The sequence below is a fragment of the Daphnia magna genome, linkage group LG8, assembly GCF_020631705.1.
Source record: "Daphnia magna isolate NIES linkage group LG8, ASM2063170v1.1, whole genome shotgun sequence".
Lineage (NCBI taxonomy): Eukaryota > Metazoa > Arthropoda > Branchiopoda > Diplostraca > Daphniidae > Daphnia > Daphnia magna.
In genome coordinates, this window is record NC_059189.1 from 10,430,382 (window position 1) to 10,453,993 (window position 23,612).

Consider the following 23,612-nt stretch of genomic DNA (forward strand, 5'->3'; position numbering starts at 1 on the left):
TCGACAGCCCTCCTGCAAAAACTATACATACAACAAACAGTCGTCTTTTACAGGATAACGAACAACATGCTGTTTGTTCTATCGGGAAACAGGGAATTAATAGCCTTATACGAATCGTTCTACAATCTTTTAAGGTATTGTTTTCAGCTAAATCGCTGTCAAACACTGACCCGAAATTTCTCTTTTATACTTAATCGCATGCGGATTAACGGCCGTAGGGATAAACTGATTTTCAGAAAGCAACTCACCTTGATCTCGACTGCCACCTATGTGTCCGACACAATTGAGTGAACGTTCTCAATTGTGATACGGCTGCTAATTGCCTTGGGGACGTGAAATGGAAGAATTGTGTTCAGACGCATCACATCTGTTGCGTTCGAGTTGATTGTTCTTTCCTTTGGCCGTCTTGGAATCGCCCAAATAAACTTTGCCTAGCAGTGATGCAGATTTGCAATGATGTGTGCACTTTTGAAATATGCATTCTTATGAGACATTAACGTACAATGCAAGCCTATTCGGCCATTATTCGGGAGGAAATCAAAACAAGTGGTATGACACTATCCCCCCCAAAATCTATCTGATGTCAAGAAACTATTAGGATGACCATAGTGGCCATGTATATAGATTATTGGCTCTTTTAGATAGTACGAAGAGATGATCAGTTAATCATATCTAGACTTATATATACTTTATATCACAGTTGAAAGGTATGCAGACTATCGAACTTACCCAGCATTCAAAACACAAGAAACGTCTTTCATTTGGAAGTGCTTTTTCCTCGTGGCAGAGAACCTCCTTTGACGTCTATTCGGTTAGGACTGTCTCACAACCCTCCTTGCTGGGCACTATATATAAATTCTAGGTAACTGCTGATGACCTTTTGCGCATTACCGTCGTTGCTATACCGTGGTAAACACACGCAAACGTTATTAGAGCATTCAGCAGCACAGCGGTGTGAATCGTCGTGAGACAACCCACAATGGCCCAAGTGGACCGTGCGTTTTGCTGTACATCACGTGTAATCCTATTGAATTGGTAGAAAGAGAGAAAGAAAATAAATGTTTTTTAAATGTCGGCGAGAACGTTCGGATCTTCAACGTATCCGTGCCTTACAGGTAAAAGGACAAACGAAGACCAAAAGTTCATAAATAAGAAGATTTGCAAATATAGCTCTATTATCCAATTATCTAATTCCGATGGCTATTTATGTCTCACGCTACAGCCAAAGTCCATTTCTTTTAGGCTTGTAATTCAATTAATCATCGGATGCGACAGCGCCTTCAGGCTCTATACTGGACTGCATGGCAAATCTGCCTGACATAAAAAGGGACGGCTGCTGTGCAGTTCGGTACTTTGGCAGCAGTCAGCAAAGTCAACGCTACAAAGTCAGATCAACAACAAAAAGGCCAAGTTCAAGTTTTCAGCATCAAACAGCCAATCAAATCTGAAAACGTTCAACACCTTTTCTTTGGCCGCAAATTACGTAAAGTATAGCAACACAGTCTGCCAAACATTTGTGCTTACTTGATGCAAGTTCATTGATGGTTCAATTAAACTTGACGTTTTCTTGGAACGTCACAGTCTTTTTGTGTAGCATTTTTATAGGATGGAGACTAACGTGACTGCGATGGCTCAACAACAGCCATTTAATCCATGGGCCATTCCCGACAGCTTCACCGTCTATCATTTCGCCCCGGAAGAGATCCGCAGCTTCCTGCATCCCCATTGGCAAACGCAGAAAGCTCCTCATCCCATGGTCTACTATTTATTCGGAATCCTTTATTTGGTCATTGGTAATCGATGTCACACTGTCTCTCTCTCTATATATATACTATACATCCTTTGCTTATTAGCCTAGTGCTGTGAATGAAACTGTGGTATTATATAAGCAATTCGATTCAATCATTCAGGCACTGTGGCCGTTGGTGGAAACTACATGGTGCTGAGAATCTTGGGAAGCTTCCCTTCTCTGCGAACGCCAGCAAATATGCTCGTGATGAACCTGGCCGTCTCCGATTTCCTGTTGATGATTACTCTCCTGCCCGAGGCTTGTTACAACTTCTTCCTCGGCGGACCGTGGCAATTTGGCGATTTAGGTTGCCAAATTCACGCATTCTGCGGTGAGATGATCTGTTTCGACTTTGAAATTCAGTCAGCATAACTTTCGACGTTATCAGGTGCCCTGTGCGGTTACAGCCAGATTACCACGCTAGTCCTCATTTCCTACGATCGGTAGGTTGTGTAAACCATCAAATGACATAAGCTGATCGATTGACATTGGCATCGAAAGCATGTATAAATGCTTTTGTGTTACACATGCAGATACAATGTGATCGTCAAAGGATTCAACGCCGCCCCACTGACTTTCGGCAAGGCTTCGGCAATGATAGTTTTCAGCTGGATGTACGCCTTGGGTTGGTCGGTGTGTCCTCTTGTTGGCTGGGGATACTACGCAATGGACGGGATGCTTGGAACGTAAGCTGTTATTACATTAACCCAATCAAGAATATAATGATTATGTCATTCAACATTGTGGCCTAACTTCTAAATGGGACACATTTCATGATTACCACCAACAGGTGCTCTTTCGATGGATTGACCACCAACATGAACAACAAGAGCCACATTCTCGCCTCTACCATGTTCCTCTACGTGATACCGATCATCGTCATCGTTGGCTGTTACTACTTCATTGTCAAGGCGGTGTTCCACCACGAAGACGAACTACGTCAACAAGCCAAAAAGATGAACGTCACTTCGTTGAGGAGCAACAGCGACCAGCAGGCCGTCTCGGCCGAAATCCGCATCGCTAAAGTGGCCATTATCAACGTCACGCTGTGGATCATTGCCTGGACCCCGTTCGCCGTTGTTTGCATGCTGGGAACGTGGGGGGACACCTCCAAGATCACGCCTTACATCTGCGAACTCCCCGTCATCCTGGCAAAGACATCTTGCGCTTACAATCCAGTCATCTATGCCTTGTCGCATCCTAAATATCGAGAGGTATAATGTATGGTCCAATCTTTTTGAAATTCATTTTTTCTTTTTACTTGGTAACATATACAGTGCCTGAAAGAGCTCTTCCCATGGCTGTGCATCGTTGTCGAAACCAAGAAGTCGAGCAAACACGGAGGAGACAACCAGTCGACTGGTTCGACTAGGACGGAAGCCTCATCCGCAACAACCCAGGCCTAATGGAAAACGGGATGACGGATCAACATAATTACATTATGTCGATTACACTGCGTAATAGACTCGCCATCTATTTAACCGCTGCCAAAGAACGATTTTGGATAGTTGACAATTGGCCACAGACTATATGGATAGAATAACGATCTGTTGATAATCTCATCATTAACTATTATATACCAACAAAACCCACCTCAAGATCCAATTGAATTTCGTTATAGGGCAATCATCTTTCGATGACACCTTATAGATAGTATATACGAGTATAAGGAACACACACCGCTATAATATGATTCTGTTTGCCTGTAATTCACTGTTGATAGATAACGAAATATACGCCAACCCAAGCATGCAATCAAAACAGTTCTCTTTTGTTCTCTTTCTTTCACGATAACTGATTCCCTTCCAATGTCAGATGCATTTTCCTCATCATCGCACAGCGACAACTACAAGGAAAACGAGAAAAATAGAAAACGACAGAGCTAACAGTCATGCTATTGCCTACAAGTTGTAAACCCCCCTTGACTCGAACGAAACGGAACTGTCAAGGGCTCGATAGGAAGACGGTCCGATTCTCATCCGTACTCTGAAGGAAAACTATAAAAATTTCACAAATAAAGCGGGTTAAACAAATAAAAACGGGAACTAGATTGCACAGGGCATATGCCGACTAACACAATAAGAACATTCACTGGCCAGTTTCGTTATACACTTTACTATGGTATAATATACAGCCAACAAAATCATCGCTGCAAAATCGAAAAAAAAGAAGCATCAATCAAGTTAAAATTGATGATCAATAGACGCAATGAAAATTGTTTCATCTGTTGAGCACTCGACACTCGAAATTAGGCTCGACTTTTGTTTATGTGGGTTTTTGAACCTTGACTTCTCTCTCAACGTGCTGTAACGCTGTAACTGAATGAGGTCTAATCATAGCTGTGAACATATTGTTTTAGTTAAACCAAGAAGATGCGTTCCCCGGATGTGTTATCACAAAGGTGCCAATCAATTGGCAGTTTTAGTTGGATGAAATGGGTTTCCATGAGAGCTTCCACAAGAGCCCAATTAGGTCTACTGTATAGCAAAATGAAACAGGCCCCACCCAACTATAATGGAACTTTTGCGATCTTTCATGTGACTTGACGGTTAGGCCCATATAGGGGGATTCCCAAATCTACTATACGTTTATCGAAAGGCAACATGAACCGTACATAGTATATAAATTCTATTTTCAGTTGTGATAGGCTACATGTTAATTTAGCATCCCACGCTTTTATTCGTCTGACTGAACAGCATTATCAAAATATACGTCAACAATTTGGATGTATTACATTGCATTGGAGGATTATTACAGCTCCATATAGTAGTATAGGTCTACTCGGTTTTCACGTCAATTTGAAATTGAAAATAATTTCAGAGAAAGATGTCAATCAATTGCCAACCAATCACATCAAATAACATCAAATTTAATTGCCTGTATATATGCCTACCTTAACTCCATTATTCGAAAAAGGGGAAGGTAGAATTTTGCCAACAGTGTTGTAGATATACAGGTATAGATATATTAGTACTCCTGTATCGACTTGCTGATGCAGGTTATTCACTAATACCTAATCGAGAGTCAGGATGGAAATCAGACTGAGAGCTGTGGCGAATTTCGCTTGTATTTATTGACTTTGTTGTCGTCGACGATACGTTTGTTGTGTGGTCAATCTCTTCTCAAACGTAAGCAACAGAAGCCGTATAGACTCTATACGTTTTGTCCACGGCTTACCACAACTTTCACGGCGGTTTACTGTTTTGACATCCCGACAAGTAATTGGATTACTTTTGTCACCTGGCAAGAAAACAAACAAACATCACAAAAACATGAAGAAAACCAAAAATTAAATAAGGAAGAAAACGCCCCATAAATGAGCCCAATCGCTCCTAGAAAGGGTGGCGTTCTACGTAATCAGGGTGGATTAGGCGTGTTTCGTCCAAGAAAAAAAGCAAAGAAAAGCATTAACAGTGGAGGTATAGGAAATGAAAACACTAGCAGCTGTTTAGAGAACCGTACAACTGCAAAAACAGGGAAATTATAATCTGTTAAAATCAGATCTGCTGTCATACATAATCTTTCATATTTTTCCAAAGATTTAAACTTAGTCGGAAAACCACTCAAATCGTCTTGACCATGTAGAATGACGTGAGAACAATTCCTTTGGTTATCCGTGATGAGGTTTCGTTTCCACGTGTAATCCCAACCTTTTTGTTGGGCCTGTGAGAATATTACAGGTTTTATGATTTGCCTGATGCTGTCTGGTATAATGTTGATCTCGTTTACGCAGAGTGTCAACCTTTGAATGGCAAGAAATGAACGGCTTACGCGTGACATGATCTTTTGAAGTAACGCACGAACTTGCATTTGCTTTGGTAAATGAACAAAGAACAGCCAACATGTGGCAGTACACATTGTCTCTGAAATGGCAAAAGAAGAACAAGAGAACCTAAACTATAACAGGTAACTGAGTAAATGTTATATGGTCTATAACCTTTGCATTCTCTTGCTGACCACCAGCTCGTTATTATCGTAAGACTTTAATAAGGTATCAAGAAAGTCAGCACGGGGAAAACCGACAATAGATGCAATCCAATTAGCCAAGATTTCGTTTTGACATTCGGTTAGCCCTCTTTAATACTCTGCGGATGGCTGTGTGTGCATATATAAACGGTGTTGCCTATCAACCAGTCATTACCATCCCCCCTAGCGAAGACGAACAACAAGTTCGTGTGGCAATCAGTTTCATTGTCGAGCCATAGTCTCACACCAGAACACCTGAAAGCATCCCTTTCTGATTGTCCGTTTGACGTAATTCGGGAGAGACGGGATCACTAAATATACATCATGTTCTTGGCCATGAACGAAACGCTGGTGCCAGTAGCCTACGTTCAGGATCAGATGTTCGACCCGTGGACCGTTCCGGATTCGTTTACCGTTTACAAATTCGCTCCCGATTACGTCAAACCTTTGTTGCATCCACACTGGCAAACTCAGAAGGCCGTCCACCCGTTATGGTCTTATTTCTTTGCTCTCTACTACCTGATTATGGGTATATTTAAACTGTTTAATCGTAATTTTTCGAAATATGATGGTACCTAATCGTGCTGCATTCAATTTGAATGTGTTTATTTGCAGGTAGCATGGCGATAACTGGAAATGTCATGGTGTTGAAGATTTTCAGCCATTTCACGGCACTGCGAACGCCGGCCAACATGCTCGTCATCAATTTGGCAGTTTGCGATCTCATGCTGATGTTATCTCTCATTCCAGAGTCGGTCTATTGTTTCTTCTTGGGAGGACCTTGGCAATTCGGTTACATGGGATGTCAAATCCACGCCTTTTGCGGTACATGTTCATCCTTTCTATATAGAAAGCTATAGATAGGCTACTATACATATTACACATTTAAAATCCATTTCCGTTACGTATAATTGTCCCGCCTATATAATTACAGGAGCATTTTTCGGATACGGTCAGATTACCACCTTAACTAGTAAGTCTGATCAATTCGATTGCACTTCATCGATTGATTTGATTACGTATATATGCCTGTCTTTTTATCTATTTTAATCGAAAATAGTCATTAGTTGGGATCGATACAACGTTATCGTCAAAGGATTCAGCGGCAAGCCACTGACTTACGCTAAAGTATCACTGCTCATTACCTTCATTTGGGTTTGGTCTTTCGGTTGGGCCCTTTCGCCACTCGTTGGCTGGGGTCTCTACGCTTTGGATGGCATGCTCGGCACGTAAGTGAACATTGCTAGACATATAGACCTATATCTATTGTACCGTTTATGCGCGATTGATTGTCGGACAGGTGCTCGTTTGACTCGTACACGACGACCATGAACCACAAGAGCTACATTTTAGCCTCGTGCTTTTTCCAGTATGGCGGTCCGATCATCGTCATCGTTGGCTGTTATTTCTTCATTGTCAAGGCAGTGTTCAGGCACGAACAAGAGCTGCGCGAACAGGCCAAGAAGATGAACGTCACCTCGCTGAGAAGTGGCAACAATGAAGAACAGCAGGCCGTTTCGGCTGAAATCCGAGCTGCCAAAGTGGCCGTCGTCAACATTATGCTGTGGATCTTTGCCTGGACGCCTTTCACTGCCATTGCCATGGTGGGCACGTGGCACGATTCCGCCTTCGTCACGCCGCTCATGTCCGAGTTGCCCATCATTTGCGCTAAAACGTCGGCCCTTTACAATCCCATCATTTACGCCCTGTCGCACCCAAAGTACCGGGAGTGCCTCAAGGAGCTTTATCCGTGGCTGTGCATCGTCGTTGACGATCGCAAGTCGAAGCGCAACCCAAATGGCGACAACAACTCGATTGGTACGGTCAAGACGGACACGTCCTCCTCGTGAAATGATCGTCATCATTGATCCCATCGACCGCATTCAATCATTTCGACCACGAACTTTGCTTTGCGTCACATAATTAAAGAAAACTCATTGTAGAAATAGTCGTAAGCTGCTAATTGTTAGAGCCCATTTATTACATAATATGAGTGAACTTTGGTGCCCTGCGTTATTGGAAGGTATCCACATGATATTCCTGTCGCTCCTGTGTTTTCCTTATTGTTAATCTTTTTTGAATCGATGTACTATATATTTATCCATATATAATAAACTAACCCTTGCAAGCTGATACTCGCAATAATCGGTCGTCTTCGTTTGCTCGATGATTATTGAGACTATATATGGGCTATAGACTCATGTACAAGGATAGGTCCGGATCAAGTTCCCGGTATAAGGCTTTATATGTTATATGATGGGAAAAGGCTCGTGGTTTCTTCCTTGAAAGTGCGTGGTTAAGTATAGTTGTGGGCCGATACTTCAGCTTCAGCTATACTATGAACGTTTCATTTCATTGATTCTATACATTGGATGTGCTCTGTATTCTGGCGAAGATGTGATGTTTGGGGTGAAGCCGTACTCTAGTTTCCATTCAATTAGATGATACCGGAAAAAGAGGCATGTGTGCATGATGTATGATGATGTTCGATTGCACAGCAATCCTGTAAAATTAAATTGAATAGCGCCATATACGTACCGTAATGTGGCGCTATTTTGCACTGCAGCGTAGTCGGATAATATATGGCCGAAACGCATGATTAAACACAAGGAAGCCATTTCATTTTTCAAATTGGCATTAAACTTAAGCATCTTAATACGTCAGGCGACGAAGCAGAATCAGGTTGGTTAGTTACATGAGCTGAGGGTTGGTTACATGAGCTGACCAAAAAGAGCGTGGATCTATTTCTCCTTTCTATAACACTTTGAGAACGAGCAGACTCGCTTTGCTGCTGCGGGATTTTCATTTGTTTGGCTTCCAAAGGGGGACTTGAAAGAAGTTTTGTATTTCTTCAAGTTTTTGAATCCAAACAAGTTTCGCGGCAACAAATGTTCGTGAGAAATAAGCATGCGAAGCACAGTTATACCATCCCTAAACAGCCAACATATACTTTGCTGTATGCAGTTTGGCTGTGTAAGTTTTCACAACTCGGGTCATGCAATTCTAATCGGCACATCATGCACATCAGTGTATTGAACTGAGATCTGTAGGAGCGTTACTGTGGACACATTGGCGTTATGCTGGAACAATCCCTATAACAAATTGATGCCAGAAAAATTGAGTATAATCATCGTCTGTGCCGTTGACGTGGATTTGAGCAGACACGAATACACGAACTCGATCGCCACGTTCCAGATTTAGTAGGACAATTGGAAGATTGGAGATTCTAAGACGATCATACGCCAGCACGGCTCGTATTATCCCGTTAACGAGCAATCGAACCATCGTGCCAGAATGTCTGTTTCCTGCAGTGAGCAATACATCATTGAAATTGAACAAGTACGGGCCAGTGGCGTAGACAGTAAAGGCACCACGGATGGCCAGAAACGTAACGTTTTGGTGGTTTGAGTGGTGCTGGTAGGCGTAGGTAACGGTGGAATTCTGCCGAGTCCGTTGCTTGGTGGAAACATTGAACGTGATTCCTTGCTTGTTCTTGTCAAACGTTTCGTTAGAATTTGCTTTGGCCTTTGAAGGTGTTCCAAACACAGTACCTGAATGAAGAAAAAAAGAGAATTGTCACTACCTTTGGTGAGCTTGACGTATAGAACAAGTTGAGTTACCAATGTAAACGTTTGTCCTCCATGCAGACAAGGCATCTGCTTTCAGCTCAGTGGCACTGCCATCAATCCCTGCAATCGTATAGCCTACAGAAGAACAAAATCCAAAACACTTCAACTAACATCAACTAATCACCGCTTTTCTGTGGATAACTGCATTATCTTGGCACGTTATATAGCCTATTATGTGAGTAAAGAATTTTCCTATCTCATCCATTTTATTGCAACTTATTGTCCAGAGGTCAGACAGTCTAGCTCAACAAGTCTAATTAGCACGTTTTCTTGTTTCATTTTTAGAAAGTGACATCCAAGAAAGTGATTCTGCACCCCCCCCCCCTTGTCTCCATTGCGGCTCAACAACCCTCGTTAAAAGCAACCAGTAAAAAAATGAATGAATTTTAATTACCCGTGAATGTCATCTTCGTCTTGTCAGACAAGAAGATGCTGGTCGTTTGATTGTTCTTCATTTCGTTCGCTTTATTACCGTTCGAATTCACACGCTGACAACACAATAACAAAATGAAAGGCAAAACAATCGTCAATATCCGTTTAGGTCCCATTACGGCGATATCGTGCGCGGAAACCGTACAGCCAAACGGGAGTTGTCTTCGGTAATGACGTTCTGCTATTTCATTCGTAATCCTTCGACACGTGGACTATATACTGCGCGTAGGCTCCGTGATGAGTGCCAACACGAACGCGAATAATTCCAAAAGGGAAATACCACAGTTGGCTTTCGACGAAGAAATGTAGAAATGGCCACTGGGTTTGATGTGATGTGCTTCCTTTCGTGTTTGCGCGAGAAGCCTCATAAATTGTTTACAATCTATACCTTTGCCGTAAAGTTCTGAAACATCGACTAGATGGTTGAGAGGGAAAACGAGTGATGGATAGGTTGTCAAGCACGATCAACTGGCCAGTTTGTTGCCATGTCGTTTCGTTTTTTGTTTTGTTTTTGATGTTCCATCAGCCTGTGCGAGAAGTGGTACAAGAAAAGGATAAGAGGTAAAGGTCAGTGAAACAAGGACTTCTTATCTTTGACGCATCGGCAATTATTTAGCAGCCAACCGTGTGGTGACCTTCACTCTGATTGGAAGCTATATGAAGATCGAAGCAAACAAGAAGAGACGGTGAAAGTGATGGGTTTCCTTCTAAAACGTTTTTAACTATACCCATATCAGGTAAGCGCCTTTGTGAGCAGAAGGAAGTGACCTGTAATTCGTTTAGAATTGGAGTTTTATTGTTGTGATTGGGGCGAATGACCTGAAGGTTAGACCCTCATCCATCACGTCCTCTTACCTGATTTTTCAGGTAGGTTTAGATAATTAGGCTATCTTCAAGTTAATGTATAGTCTATACTTTAGATTTAGTGAAATGCTCTCTCTTAACTATTATATATTGTCAGCAGTTTGATGGAAAATACAACGACTGTTCCAACATGATATGATATTCTATTTGCCAATAAGCCTAAATCATGAGTGTTCCCGCGAACGACGCACGATGTTTGCTATGTTTATTGACGTTCTCGAATAACGGCCCACCGACTACGAAAATCGAGACGCAATCGTCCTGTTTTAGTTTCGCTCCAGCAATCAACGTAAGAGTCTTATAAGTGCCACCATTGAACGCGGCAGCTGTGGCTACTGCGACGCCGTTCACTTGCAATTCAGCCATGGGCAACACATTTTTCGAGTCGGTGGTTAACGCGTGAAAGATAAAACCATAAAATCCTGGCGTCTTGGCTGTGTAAATGCCGCTTGTCCCGTTCACCGGGTGATGGCCATCAGTAGCCGTTGTTTTGGTGTAGGTCACATTGGAATTGCGCCCGATAGACTGCTCCGTGTAGGCGTTGAAAAGAATGTGCGACTTTCTCGAAGCGTCTGTTCCCGTCTTCATATTTGGCAAAACCGTCTTTACTACGTTCGAATGTGACCTGTCATCTTATTTGTAATTCTTGTAATTCATTCAACGGTCTACATACCTACTGATTTGCTTGATGCGGGTGTCGTGAAATCCATTGTAAATCTAGTCAAGTCATCCGGGAATGTCTCTGTTTCAATCGATTGCAAAGAATCGATAGGCTAAATGAATAATCATTTCAGTTCTCGTTTACGCATAGGCATCATTCTACATTTTTATCATAGAATTGAAAACAAGTATATAGATGGTTGCTTGACATCTACTATACCTGCGACATAGTCGTAATTCGGTTGAAAAGGAGTTTTGTTTGCATCGAAGTGTTTAGGTTCATCCACTGTCGTCGTATTTTGTACCACCAAAGAATGCCAAAGGACTTGAGAACGAAATTGTTGTTCTCCACGGCCCGAGCAGCTTACGGTGTTCATTGAAGTGAATAATCCTATCAGGTAGACGGCCGTATGCCATGGCATTTTATTGGACATCAGTGCCATCTTTTCGTGAAAAAATAAAACACGACTGTAACTTGTTAGGGTTGAACACATTTTTTAGTTTTTTTTTTTTTTTTGTTTAAATATAATATAGCCTTAAAACAAATTAAAGGTTTAAATCCAAAATTTGAATTACCGGATTGGCGCTCGATGGTGGCGTAAAATGTCTTTATATTTACCGAAACAAATGGTAAACCGTATAGAACAGGAGATTACTGTTTGACCGAAGCGAGGCTAACAGAAGAGTGATAGTTGCGAAAGGTCCAGCGCTGGAGCTAAGACTGCCATTGTTGGAACATTTTGGAAAGGGAAAGGAACATGTTTTCATTCCAAACGCGTTTGCTCGTTCCTTGCGTATAGTCTACAGCAGACCACGAGATGGAAGCATTTGGCTAATTGCTGGACTATTTTAGAGGTTTTAAAATTATGTTTCACGTATCACATGACGATGTCTTTCTTGAAAAAATAAATAAATGCAACAGACTTAGTACCAAGCAAAAGCTTATAAGCCGACCGTTGTAGGGATTCTTGGCGACGATTCATTGAACGTCATTGTGCACGTATAGGAGGTTGCAGAGAACTGTGTCAGGTATAGCAAGCAAAGCATATAGGGAAAACCGCCACATTTTTTTTGCAACCTCCTACGTACATACGGTGTAACCGATTCACAGTGTGTAGAAACCCTGCCTATTTCGGACTTCCAGATGGTCAGTTACTCACAATCGCTCATAATAATATTATTTCTCATACTAGGCCTACAGGGTGTTTTGCGTGCAACGTTGTCCACCTTGCTCTGGACGTCTCTGTCTGACCCCCGATTCCCACATTGAACACCTTTGCCTTTCCGTGTCATTGGTTCATGATAGCAACAGAGTGATGCCTATAGACTACTAATAATAGGAGCTATGTCATTCCTGTATACTGAGAGGACTATATGACATACGTCTTTCCTTTTAGTCCTTTCGGTGCATGATACGGAAAGCCATTTGACTTTGACTAACTTTTTAATAGACAGCTCATGTTCTCTAGTTAACAATTTATTTGAGAAGATCATAGAGAAAGAGGATACCACCCCTGAAAGGCGGAACTAATGAATATTCGTAGCGCCACATTTTTGAACGATTTACTTTTCAGTGGACAAGATTTAAGAGTTTTTATCATTAAAATTGGAACTATACATGGATACTGCATGATAAATCGGTTATCGAATGTTCGCTAAAAATCTGTCTTTTAAAAAGTTAGGGTTTAGGGGTTTTAGGGTTGTCTGAAAATGTGGGTCAAATGGCGTTCCATAGATGGCTATTCACAAAATCGCTTGAGCTGCTACGAGATGGCGGTTGCAAATGTAATGCATAATGGTTTTCTTTTCTACGTCTGTAGGTGGTAACTCGTGGTCGCGTGTAGACATAATTACATAATAATTTTGACATAACGTTATCTCAGAGTCGGCGCGTAAGGAGTTAAGCCAAGATTCCAAAACCGGCTGATTGCAGCTGGGTGCCTAAAAATTGAATTGTTTTCTCAGAGTCATAGAGGGTCTCTATGATAATCTCTCCCCTCTATGACTCTGGTTGTCTGTATGATAAGATTGTGAATTTTATAATTAGATATTGGTCTAACTGTGTACTGGAAAACATTTGTTGTTGGAAGGTAACTATATATAGATTTCCGACCGGAAGCATGCTGAAAGTAAGTGTATCAAATCAGCATCATAATGTGTGTCAGAGCCCAATAGAAAAGTACTTATTTCTTTTAAGTGTTTGAATATTTTTGATATGTAATCCTTCTGAAAATTGGATTACTACAATTTCATCGACACACATAGCCATAGAATAGCTAACTTCTAAAGGTATAAATTTATAACTTTTCGCTCATTTCATCTATATTTGTGACGGTTTCTCTCTAAAACAGCAACCAACTGCCTAACATGGAGATTGATTGAAGGAACTACCACTGCAGAACTATTGGATAGTAGCAGTGAATGCAGTCATGTCAAAGATTTGAGAGATCTAACTTGAAATGATGGTGACACTTGGTAGGAGAAGAAAACAGTATTTGCTTCATAGTTTACTTTTCATGTCTGTATCATTCAGATATCTTATTGCTCTTAATTTACAGAAGAAGTAGCAAGGACAAAATAAAGCAAATCCTAACAGTGTTGGAGATCCTTTTTGTCAACCAAGACCTATTGATAATTCAGTTCTCCTAAAGTATGGTTAAAATATGAAATTCTTTGAATTTTGTCAGTATATTTGAATATTAAAATATGTTCATCATCTGAATGGAATGGAATTAGAAGACCATTTGACCGAAAATCTTGATTTTGCGTCGGTACCCGAACCAGATGGAACTCGCATGTTTAGATGTACCCACTTGCCTCTCTGCAGGCCCGCCCAGAGGGGTTGTCGAACGGGACATTTAGTCCCGGACGCCACAAGCCAAGGGGCGCCAAAGACCAAGATATTGAAAAATAATTCTGTGCATCCACATAAGTCATGGGGGCGCCGAGCAGGCGATGTCTAGGGCGGCGTGAAGGCTCTGTGCGGCCCTGTGCCTCTGTCCGAGAACCAGTAGTCCGAAAAGTATTTTGGTTTACCTAAAAACATATTTGATTGGTTCAGTCTTGGTAATATGTTATCTTCTTATATTTGAGTAGGTTGTAGATCATGGGATGCTGACCAGCTATTTGTGGGTGAAAATCTACTTGACCTGGCTTAAATTTGACAAAGGTCACACCTATTTCCCCCCGGCTGCCGGGGGCACTAAAGTCAAAATTGTCTATTGACCACCGGCTGACAGGGACATGTTTTAATCCCATGGAGCTTACAGGATGCCTAGGTAAATCTAGGATTTTAGCCAAATAGATACAATCACTCGAAACTGCAAATTCTTCTATTCGGACTAGGCGTGCTGGATACGTTGCAACTAGTCTTGCCTTCTTGAATTATGCTAGGTAAAACAACAGAGGCTATCCAGTGCCCATTCACCAAACAGTTAAATGTATTTTGTATCAGAAATTGTTGTGTGATAAATTCGAAATTCCTGATAATAGTAACATTGATCTATTGATGAAATCAGGCAAAGAAACTTAAGAAAAATAATCCATGAAAAAGCAGTCAATCCAGGAAGTACTATAGGTTGAATGAAACACCAAACTTTAGTGGCTAGAGTACAAAACAAGGATGGAACATGACCAAGAAAGACATCACATTCAAAATGGTGTTGGTATAAGTTTGTGGTTACAAAGTGTTGTACCAATTATTTCTACATTTTATCATTTTACAGGTCAACCGCAGCTTCCCGAGCTTTTCAGTATTCCGAGCTTCTTATTAATCATTGTAACAAGTAATGTAAACATGACATTGGGCTGAACTGAACAAGGGGAATCCTCTAGGCAATGAAGGTGAAATTCCAAAAAGATTTGCCAACCTCCTAAAGGCAATGAAGTCTAGCCAGCACCATGCATTCCCTCCGAGAACATTCAAGGCATACATTTTGTATCCCAAAGGCTAGGTTTCTAACTTATCTAGAAAACATTTCTAATTTGGTTTAGTTGCAAGTCAATTTGGTTTAGTTTTCAGAAAACCAGCAAGATGATTCGCAGCAACCACCAATCTCTCCCCCTTCTTTTTGACTTTTGTACAAAGATTTGAATCGGATTTTGAAGAAGCTTTGAATTTAACTCCAGAACATTACCGACGTTGATGGATGTTCACAGCGGTAACCTATTTTTTTCCATGGCACCGTTCGTTCGTTCAGTTTGACTGTCCTCGACAATTGATTATCTTTATCAGGTAGTAGTAGGTGAACGCTATAACGAATAGTAGATCTCGCATGGGCCGTTGAAGTCGACTGTGGTGTCTGGAGTACAACAAGGTCTCGGTTACCTTTGACCCGACTTGTTATTTATCGCTCTCAATGCTGGTAAAAAAGCAAAAGACCAATTGAGTTGTAGCCCGAAGCCGAGGAAACTGCCGGAGGCTGGGTATCCAGTGGAATTGTTTTCGAAAATCATGGAAAATGTGCTAGGAACCGCCGTGCCGGAAACACCTAGAGGCTTCAATCACCCAGCGGAATGGCCGCCTTACGCGAAGTTGCGTCTCTTTCGTGGAGGAACTTTGAAATCGATTTACAGCAAGATATCGTTACGTTTATATTTGCTCCAAAGCCCGGTTTGGATGACGCTAGTTAGTATCCGGCACATCACTGGCGAGGTACTCGAAGACTGTGTCTTTTTCGAACATGAAGGAACCCTGTACATGGCTTTGGCCATACAGCTTGGTGCAATGCAGTATTGTCGAAATTCAAGATTGCAATGTATGTAAATTCTTTGTCATTTTTTACTGATTATCTAATGGACTTATTTCAGGGTCATCATTGCAGAATCTATGAGTGGTTAGGAACCACTATGGACATGAAGCACGATTTTGCGGCTCCTGAACTTAGGAAAATAGGTGTCCTTCAGTCATCCGATACTGGTCCCTTGGTGCTACTTGACAGAGATTCCTCCTTTCGTCTGAGGCGATTTACTGATGCGGAGGATGCAGAGTTATTGGAAATTCTAAACATTGACCTGAATTGATTGTTCCAGTTTGATACTTTTCGGTATCATTTCTACTTTTCAGTGGTGCCTTCTTCCAGGAGGATCAAATAATTCCTACATTCCTATTGCCTTCAAGGTATGATTTAAACTGCCCTTAACACTGTGAAACATTTGATTTTATACATATTTTTTAAATTATTGAATGCTATAGAGGAAAGGTTACTACAGTGGCAAATTCTGCCGCACGATCAGACTTCTAGTGCTGTTTACTGGATGCGCATTCAGCAGGAGAGAATCAGTGGCGGTTACTATTCGACAATTCTTTATTTTCAATACTTTTAATTCCCAAGTAATCAGCTCACAAGAATGGAGCTATCAAATTAGAATACTCATAGTTTATTATAAATGTTTTCCAGAGCCGCTTTTAGTTTTACGCATCAGATACATCTGGTCACTTTCATCCTGTTTTTGCTGCATCGGAAGACAATTTTTAAGGCTTCTTCTTGCAACTCTTTCTCGCCTAGACGGATCAAATTCTGCCCACTTTATGTGGCCTTTAGAAAGTTTTGCCATTCAAATTAGTTAGAAGACTTCCGCGACGAGTCGAAGAATCGATTCTTTGGAAATGTGCCTCATTGATGTCAATGCCCTGATTTCAAAACGTAGTAACGAGGACTATGGCCCGCGTTGAAGAACTAAAGAACAACATGGTTCATTTTAAAGACAATGTAACCGCTAACGGCACTGTCGTTATCGCACAAATGAACTTCTCTCAATCCCCTGTGATTGGTACAATTAAGGTAATTTTTCAAAATCCGCAATTGTCCACGATTAAATTGTTAGCTATTGGGGTCTGTTTAGGTGCTGTACAATTTTAGCGAAGAATTTGTGACACCAAAAGAAATTAAGAGCGTTGAAGAATTACTAGACATCGCAGCAAAAAAACATCTCCCAAGAAATACAAAATCTTTGGTACTCCACAAGCTCCACCACTTTTACGGTGAGTAACTATTCATTCAACTAGTCGAAGAAACGAATATAATGTCGTCATGTTTATAGGGTCGTATACGTCTCAATGGTGCAATACTGCATTATTAACGGTTTGGATTACGATGAATTTTCCCGTCAAGCATGGCGCTACTCTTCATTAGAACATACTGATCTTCATCATGTGTGGATCGGAGGTCTTAAAGCTGAAAATGTTTAGGTTGGTTCACTATTGGAGGATCACTGCCCTCGCGTTGGCTACTGAAATCCGGAGAGAAAATCAATGGAGGTGATGATTTGGTTAGTTTAGATGTCCGAGGTAATATCGACGTTGGCAATAACTCCATCAACGGTGTAGCTGTGGAGGATACATTGCGAAAGAATGCCTCATATATCGTCATTCAAGGGACGAAATCATTTTCCGCTATCGAAGTTAAAAACAATATTACAACCGACACCGTCAATGAGGTTCGCTAGCATTACATTTGAATTTAATTTTCTTTGTTTTAACTAACGATGTGTTGCCACTTGATTTTAGGGCATGGTCGGAGAAATTGATTCTACATAAAAGCGAGAAAGAGCACCATTTCACCGGATCGGTGTGGATCGTCGGTCCTGTACAGTTAGTTGAAAGCTTCCGCAGTGACTGGATTAACGGAATAAACGTGTACGTGCTCCCCGGAGTACTGGTTGACAAGAATGCCCACCAGATCGGAATAAAGGTAGTGTCAATCATAAATTGTAATCAGTGCAGTCTGATAACATTTGTTGTTAAAGGATTTGTCAATTTCACTGGTCCTTTGCTTGTTGACGATGCTGAAGTGGATTCTCTAAACGATCTCCTTATCAAAGATTTATTGAGCACCTCGGGCCAGCAAACTATCCTAGCGAGTATTGAAGTCGACGTCCTAGATGTCCAAGGAAACATTGACTGTCCAGATATTAATGGACGAAATGTGGATGACTTCCTGTACACTGATGAAGATGATACACACATTGTGCTGGGTCGGGTACGGATCTCAGACGACTTGGTCATGGAAAACGGAAGTTTTAACAGCGTGGATCTCATCAAGTGGTTGGATCCACAGTCTTTGTGGATAGACTCGAACATTAACGCAAACGGTGATTTAGCCGCACACGCTGCTCATGTCCAGAAGATCTATACGATTGATATTTCAAATCTTCCCCAAAACTATTGGACAAAATCAACAGACCAATCGATCCCTGTTAACGTTCGAATGCACATTTGAAGTTGTAATCAAAGAAAATATTACTGCTCGGACCTTCATGGAACGCTTCCTCGATCGTGATTTCTTCTGACGAGAACCAACCAGACGTTCAACGTTGAAGTGTAGTTGACCGATGATGTTACCGTACACGGGGATATGGTGATTCGCGTTGCCTAGTAGGAAGGAGACTTCCATATCTCTGGCATTTAGTTAATCAATGTTTAACGTTCTTTGGGTTTTAACAACGGCCTTTATTTTATTTTTTTTTTTTACTTTTGGACTTTCTTTTTTGATTAGCTAACCATTCACGGAAACCTGGCTGTAGAAGAGACGTTTAATAATCTGAACATTCCGCAAGGCATAACTCTCCTCGACAGATCCATACGGTAACAGTCATTTTTTACCATTCATTTTGAAATTATCAATGTTTTCATAGCTATTTTTTCTACAGGCACAGTGGCACACTCTTCACATCCAACGTCACCGTTTATGGCGATGTCGTCAGTTCAGCGGGTTATGTCATCGCACTGAGTATGGAGGCTGGAGTTATGCTGGATGATTTTGTTGCAGCTGCAGCTACGATAGACGAGGACGCAACCATTATTGAACACGTACATTTTAAGCGACATTCAGAAATGGATGATTTGCTCAACGAAAATTCACTGAACGGCTGAGATGTCAACGATATTGTTTCCAAAGGTTTAAGAAGAACAACTTTGGATTTCGTACAGTGGCCATAGATTACGATTCACGGTCACGTAACATTTAGGGTATTACTTCTCATTTCATTTTTAAAAATCACTTTTTGCACGCTAATGTTAACCTGCACAACACAGGTTTCGTTTGAAACGGACACAATCAACAGCTGCAAAGTTGAAGAATATTTAAGTCAAGGAGTGAATATGACAGACCCCAAAACAATCTCTGGAAAAAAACAAAAAAAAAAACACTCCATCTTATCGCTGTCGAAAAGGAAGTCACTCCAGGCTTATTTAATGGCGGTCATCTGAATTTCTCAATGATGTTGACAGTCTCTGATAACCAGACCAATACTGGCGACTGCATCTTTGATCATCTGAAATCCGAAATATCAAGTTGCGAGCTACTAACGCGCAGAATCTCACCGATTTTGTCCTGATAGCTGGCACAAGTGATGTCCAACCCATCACTGGACCGATGGATATTCAGCGCGTCACTGGTGAAAATTCACTTAAAATTGAAGACCATGTCCTGGATGTATACAACATTACAACCTAACTGAGTATCTCAATGTAACGGAATTAGCTCATCTCGACAGCTTGTTGGGTTGTCCATCCAAAATGGATCGTTATTGCTTGACCAGCCCTCGGAAAACAATCCTGACCTTGCTATAGTATCACTTAGGTACTTCATTTCTTTGTTGGATAGTCTCAGGGATTTCTAATTCCTTATCTTTATTATTTCAGAGCCTTACGAAAAGACAGAGCCCAAGCTATTACCGGTAATTCTAGATAATGCCTATCTAGTTAACTACGCAACCTGGTATGCCGTGGAAGAGCCACCTTTGGCTACCCCCCTTTCCACGATGACTTCTACGCTGTATCTTTGGCTCCTCCCATTTCCACTATGACTTCCACGCCGTACCGTTCCACGTTCCAAGTACATGATAGACACTGACCCTAGAGACTCGGCAAATGGTATTGCTGACCCGTGGTAACAGCGTCGACCAGGTTGCAGAAGGCTTGCGTTGCGTCGCAAAATGTTCGCGTCGTATTATTTCCGCAATTGCTGATACTGACACCGTCTTTGCAGAGTCCAGTTCCATCCTGAAGTTGATTTGACTGAAAACGGTATGTTGGTTTCCTTTCCATTGAGTTTCCATTGAGTATCTGTTTTCAAATAGTTAATGGCACTATGATTTAATACTTAATGAATAGCAGATCCCTTCAGTCTTTGTATTGTGAACACACATTGACCTGTAGTTGTTTACCTTTTGTGCACATTCTTTGTCGGCTTTAATTTACCCAAGTAATCTATAATCACTTTGTGTCTTCACTAAAGAAAAGAATTCCAGCAGCTGCTTGCTTCATTAGAGCTTATTGTGGTATGTTAGGCAATAAATATTGTAGAGTATAATGAAAAGACTTTTACCCTCTGCTTTTCCTCACAGGTGCTGTAATAGTATGTTTGCAGAATTGTGAAATTGCTTCCCTAAAGAATGTACTCAGCACTGAAAAATGAGCACAGCAAAAACGGTTGGTCGCAATTCTAGACCTCAAATGTTCAGATTTCCCTGTTATACGAGCGGGTCATGAAGGAAATGGCAAGGGTTCCTACACGGAAATGGCGGGTATTACATGGCAAGAAGAATACATCCTCGACTTCACTTCTGTGCTGCAGAAAAATCAGCAAATCTAAATCCTGATTTTCTGCCGTTCCAATGCGTCTCCGTCACTCCAATGCTTTCGACAACAGGACCACAGCAGCATTCTTCAATCTGACTACTCCTGATTGTCTTGAAGATGTATTGCTATTGCTCGTCATGCCCGGTTTGAAATTTTACAGGACTGCGTTGTAAATTGGTTTCACCTTTACGAAGGTATAACAAAAATGACATTTTTATTTTTTAAATTTAGAATTATGTTGCCTCCCTGCTTCATTGGACAGCAGATTTAGATCACATGTTTACTGTGAAAGCGATCATGCGTCTGTTACCGAAAATGGCTCTCTCCATTGGCGACATCAGAACTCCTCAGTGTGTCATTCTGATGCAGAGCTCCTGAAATGAATTGATCGTTCTGAACCATCTCAGGCCATAGCTGAAATTATAGGTCTGTCGGTTTTTTCTGCCTGTAAACCCATGATTACAACTAATTGAAATGCAATTTATTGTGGTGTTTGCAACGGTGTTAGGAAAGTGATTGCTTTTTGGTTAGTTTCTTCGCCGTCAGATGCATCAATCGGAATGGTGTTCACTTCCTCGGCGTCATTGCTCACGTAATTTAATAACATTGTGCTTTGAAAAACGTTATACTAATCTTCAATTTTTAATAGAAAACTTTGTGGTGCATTGTTCTTATCTCGAAGTTGTATCAACTCGCTAAGGCAAATCGGAAGAGGGTACTATATTTTCCTTGACATAAAGAACTTTAATGCATTAGCAAGTAATCCGCCTCCAAAAGATCAAACAAACGAGATATCGTGCCTCGTTCGGTGACTTGACGTTTGGTTTATCAAAGTAATTTACATTTCATTTCAATTTGACTCTGAACATGCCATACTTTACAGTATGGCTGGCCGATGCTTAACCATTGAGCCTTAAGTCACATTAAATAGTTCAATGTATCGCTTTGTCATTTAGGTTAAAGTACATAGTTTATACGTTCTCTTAGAATTATATTGTTAAATGGAATTTTCCAAGGAAAATGCATGAATTATTGTTCACTTTGCAGACTGTATGAGCTGCCATTTAATAAGCTAAATTACATGGTTTCCGCGGGAAGTCCATATTTTAGAAGTCCATTTTGGACAGTCCAAGTCCACAGTTTAGTAACACCCGCTGATTAACTATTTCTTTTTTCTCAAGCAGACGAACTGTTTGATCATTTTTGTCATTGTCACTTACATCGCCATCTAGCGGAAATTCTGTTAGGAAAATAAGCCTGACTTTTACTTTCTGGTTCAGTTACGTGAAATATTGCTATAAAATTACATGATTTGTATTCGAAATTCAACGACAACGTCGAAAATTTAGTTCAATATGGCTTGGAAGAAACAGTATGAGTTATTTTTTGTTTAAGAAAGTCGGGCTTTCTTAGCTTATGAAAAAGTGGGAGGGTTTCAAGTTTGGTTTTAAAGCGGGTGGCGCCTTGACCACTCCTGTATATTTTTAAGACATCTAGGGGAGAAATAAATAACTCCGTAGAATTTTTTATGGACATGTCAGCTGTCATGTCAGCTGTTCTGTTTCGCATGGCTTCGGATTGAGGTTGGATGCTTAAACTAATGTCTCTCTTCTTGAAATCTTCTTGAAATTTAACCACCGATTCCGTGTGTTTGAGCTGAGTCTTGTGAATTCCATCAATGCAGAGTTGTTCAAGGTATTATGGCAAAAATTCATGTCTAAGAAACATCGTACCGAATATATTTAAAATTTTTAATGGAGGAAGCATGGCTTGGCTTTGCTACCACGTTTTTCATCTCCTTTAGTCCAATATACCTAATTTGTTCCAAAGGCGATGCGTAAAAAAAGTAGTTTTTTAAAATATACTTCCCTATCTAAATCTCTTGAATTCTTGGAGGTGTCATCAGGTAATGTTAGAATTTATCGTCAATAGTTTTAGTTTTTGAAATTGTGCTTTCAGGTCTTTGGGATGTACCTGATGTATTGTGGTGGCCGCAGAATCATTCAATGACTTGGTTTAATCCAGGACTTGGTTTTTTTGAAGGTGGTTTACAGTTTTAATTTTCAGAGATCCTGGAGGTATCTGATGTGTTGCTTTGGTGTTGGAGTTACTCGGTGACAGAAGGGAATGCCAACAATGTTATGTTGTCAGTGTAAATAAAACATATCCAATAACTTTCTTGTGTCTTTTTTATTATTATTACCTCATTCAACAGAATTAAAGGAGTTAAATAAGGTAATGGTTAATTCCTTTTGTGATGCCACCATGTGAAGTTATTTTGTTTAAGTCTTTTTTCACCCACTTTTTTTGACAAGTGACTGCATTCTATAGTTGTATAGAACAAAGAAAAAAATGTATTCACTGATGTTTCACTGATGTTGAAATCTATTGAAATAAGTACTCTTGAGATGGCTGGACTTAAAGTGAAATAGGTTGGAAAGACAAATAATCTAAGTTCATCTTTGATTTGGATTAAGTTAACTAAGATGAAATAAAACAAACACAAAAGAAATTAAAATTTAATTCTTTTTATTGTCCCACCTCCTCCCAACAATTCCACCACTATTTTACACGACAAAATAAGTATATATACAAATACATACACAAACATGCAAACACTTAAATAAGTTAACCCGTTGGCTGCCAGGCCACGCAACCCGTAGGTTGCTTAAACTACGGTAACTACGCA

At 40.7% G+C, this 23,612-nt stretch overlaps 4 protein-coding genes, 4 long non-coding RNA genes and 1 pseudogene across 11 annotated transcripts; 5 read left to right on the forward strand and 4 right to left on the reverse strand.

Annotated features, from left to right (window-relative positions):
* Positions 1–88: 88 nt before the first annotated feature.
* Positions 89–1,271, reverse strand: LOC116929219. The gene is made up of 3 exons (XR_006650759.1): positions 906–1,271; positions 730–845; positions 89–431 (listed from the first exon to the last, which is right to left on the reverse strand). It is a non-coding gene; the product is annotated as an uncharacterized LOC116929219 (long non-coding RNA).
* Positions 1,272–1,345: 74 nt separating this feature from the next.
* Positions 1,346–3,550, forward strand: LOC116929205 (compound eye opsin BCRH2). Of its 3 annotated transcripts, XM_032936358.2 has the most exons (8): positions 1,346–1,488; positions 1,582–1,793; positions 1,911–2,120; positions 2,178–2,232; positions 2,323–2,475; positions 2,580–3,003; positions 3,067–3,219; positions 3,313–3,550. In XM_032936358.2, the coding sequence occupies exons 2-7, from the start codon at positions 1,607–1,609 to the stop codon at positions 3,193–3,195; spliced, it is 1,158 nt and encodes a 385-aa protein (XP_032792249.1). In that variant the 5' UTR covers positions 1,346–1,488; positions 1,582–1,606; the 3' UTR covers positions 3,196–3,219; positions 3,313–3,550. The 3 variants fall into 3 exon arrangements, with proteins under 3 accessions (XP_032792249.1, XP_032792248.1, XP_032792250.1); XM_032936357.2 differs by having other exon boundaries at positions 3,067–3,550; XM_032936359.2 differs by having other exon boundaries at positions 1,352–1,483; positions 3,067–3,550.
* LOC116933871 lies at positions 3,479–4,812 on the reverse strand. Its single transcript, XR_004400328.2, has 3 exons — positions 4,683–4,812; positions 3,695–3,786; positions 3,479–3,635 (listed from the first exon to the last, which is right to left on the reverse strand). It is a non-coding gene; the product is annotated as an uncharacterized LOC116933871 (long non-coding RNA).
* Positions 4,813–5,915: 1,103 nt separating this feature from the next.
* Positions 5,916–7,888, forward strand: LOC116933872 (compound eye opsin BCRH2). Its single transcript, XM_032941547.2, has 5 exons — positions 5,916–6,284; positions 6,371–6,580; positions 6,690–6,728; positions 6,816–6,984; positions 7,056–7,888. Exons 1-5 carry the CDS (start codon positions 6,080–6,082, stop codon positions 7,603–7,605), a joined length of 1,173 nt encoding a protein of 390 aa, XP_032797438.2. The 5' UTR covers positions 5,916–6,079; the 3' UTR covers positions 7,606–7,888.
* An 860-nt stretch (positions 7,889–8,748) lies between these two features.
* Positions 8,749–9,932, reverse strand: LOC116929208. The gene is made up of 3 exons (XM_032936371.2): positions 9,779–9,932; positions 9,376–9,459; positions 8,749–9,306 (listed from the first exon to the last, which is right to left on the reverse strand). Exons 1-3 carry the CDS (start codon positions 9,930–9,932, stop codon positions 8,831–8,833), a joined length of 714 nt encoding a protein of 237 aa, XP_032792262.2. The 3' UTR covers positions 8,749–8,830.
* On the forward strand, positions 9,253–9,787 carry LOC116929220. Its single transcript, XR_004397705.2, has 3 exons — positions 9,253–9,343; positions 9,403–9,559; positions 9,670–9,787. It is a non-coding gene; the product is annotated as an uncharacterized LOC116929220 (long non-coding RNA).
* Positions 9,933–10,752: 820 nt separating the features above from the next.
* LOC116929207 lies at positions 10,753–12,166 on the reverse strand. 2 transcript variants are annotated; one of them, XM_045178330.1, is made up of 4 exons: positions 11,917–12,166; positions 11,561–11,783; positions 11,354–11,453; positions 10,753–11,288 (listed from the first exon to the last, which is right to left on the reverse strand). In XM_045178330.1, exons 2-4 carry the CDS (start codon positions 11,621–11,623, stop codon positions 10,840–10,842), a joined length of 612 nt encoding a protein of 203 aa, XP_045034265.1. In that variant the 5' UTR covers positions 11,624–11,783; positions 11,917–12,166; the 3' UTR covers positions 10,753–10,839. The 2 variants fall into 2 exon arrangements, with proteins under 2 accessions (XP_045034265.1, XP_032792260.2); XM_032936369.2 differs by having other exon boundaries at positions 11,354–11,422; positions 11,917–12,149.
* A 938-nt stretch (positions 12,167–13,104) lies between these two features.
* Positions 13,105–20,368, forward strand: LOC116934455 (annotated as a pseudogene).
* A 2,312-nt stretch (positions 20,369–22,680) lies between these two features.
* Positions 22,681–23,098, forward strand: LOC123475527. The gene is made up of 2 exons (XR_006650764.1): positions 22,681–22,829; positions 22,883–23,098. It is a non-coding gene; the product is annotated as an uncharacterized LOC123475527 (long non-coding RNA).
* Positions 23,099–23,612: the final 514 nt, after the last annotated feature.

Coding starts and splice junctions, on each gene's coding strand:
- LOC116929205 (XM_032936357.2), top strand. CDS start 1,607: ATGGAGACTAACGTGACTGCGATGGCTCAACAACAGCCATTTAATCCA. Junction 2,233..2,322: donor GTCCTCATTTCCTACGATCG/GTAGGTTGTGTA, acceptor TTACACATGCAG/ATACAATGTGATCGTCAAAG. Junction 2,476..2,579: donor ATGGACGGGATGCTTGGAAC/GTAAGCTGTTAT, acceptor TACCACCAACAG/GTGCTCTTTCGATGGATTGA.
- LOC116933872 (XM_032941547.2), top strand. CDS start 6,080: ATGTTCTTGGCCATGAACGAAACGCTGGTGCCAGTAGCCTACGTTCAG. Junction 6,285..6,370: donor TCTCTACTACCTGATTATGG/GTATATTTAAAC, acceptor GTTTATTTGCAG/GTAGCATGGCGATAACTGGA. Junction 6,985..7,055: donor TTGGATGGCATGCTCGGCAC/GTAAGTGAACAT, acceptor ATTGTCGGACAG/GTGCTCGTTTGACTCGTACA.
- LOC116929208 (XM_032936371.2), bottom strand. CDS start 9,932: ATGGGACCTAAACGGATATTGACGATTGTTTTGCCTTTCATTTTGTTA. Junction 9,460..9,778: donor GACGAAGATGACATTCACGG/GTAATTAAAATT, acceptor GTTCTTCTGTAG/GCTATACGATTGCAGGGATT. Junction 9,307..9,375: donor GAGGACAAACGTTTACATTG/GTAACTCAACTT, acceptor TTCTTCATTCAG/GTACTGTGTTTGGAACACCT.
- LOC116929207 (XM_032936369.2), bottom strand. CDS start 11,783: ATGGCACTGATGTCCAATAAAATGCCATGGCATACGGCCGTCTACCTG. Junction 11,423..11,560: donor GAATTACGACTATGTCGCAG/GTATAGTAGATG, acceptor CGATTGAAACAG/AGACATTCCCGGATGACTTG. Junction 11,289..11,353: donor CGCATCAAGCAAATCAGTAG/GTATGTAGACCG, acceptor ATTCGAACGTAG/TAAAGACGGTTTTGCCAAAT.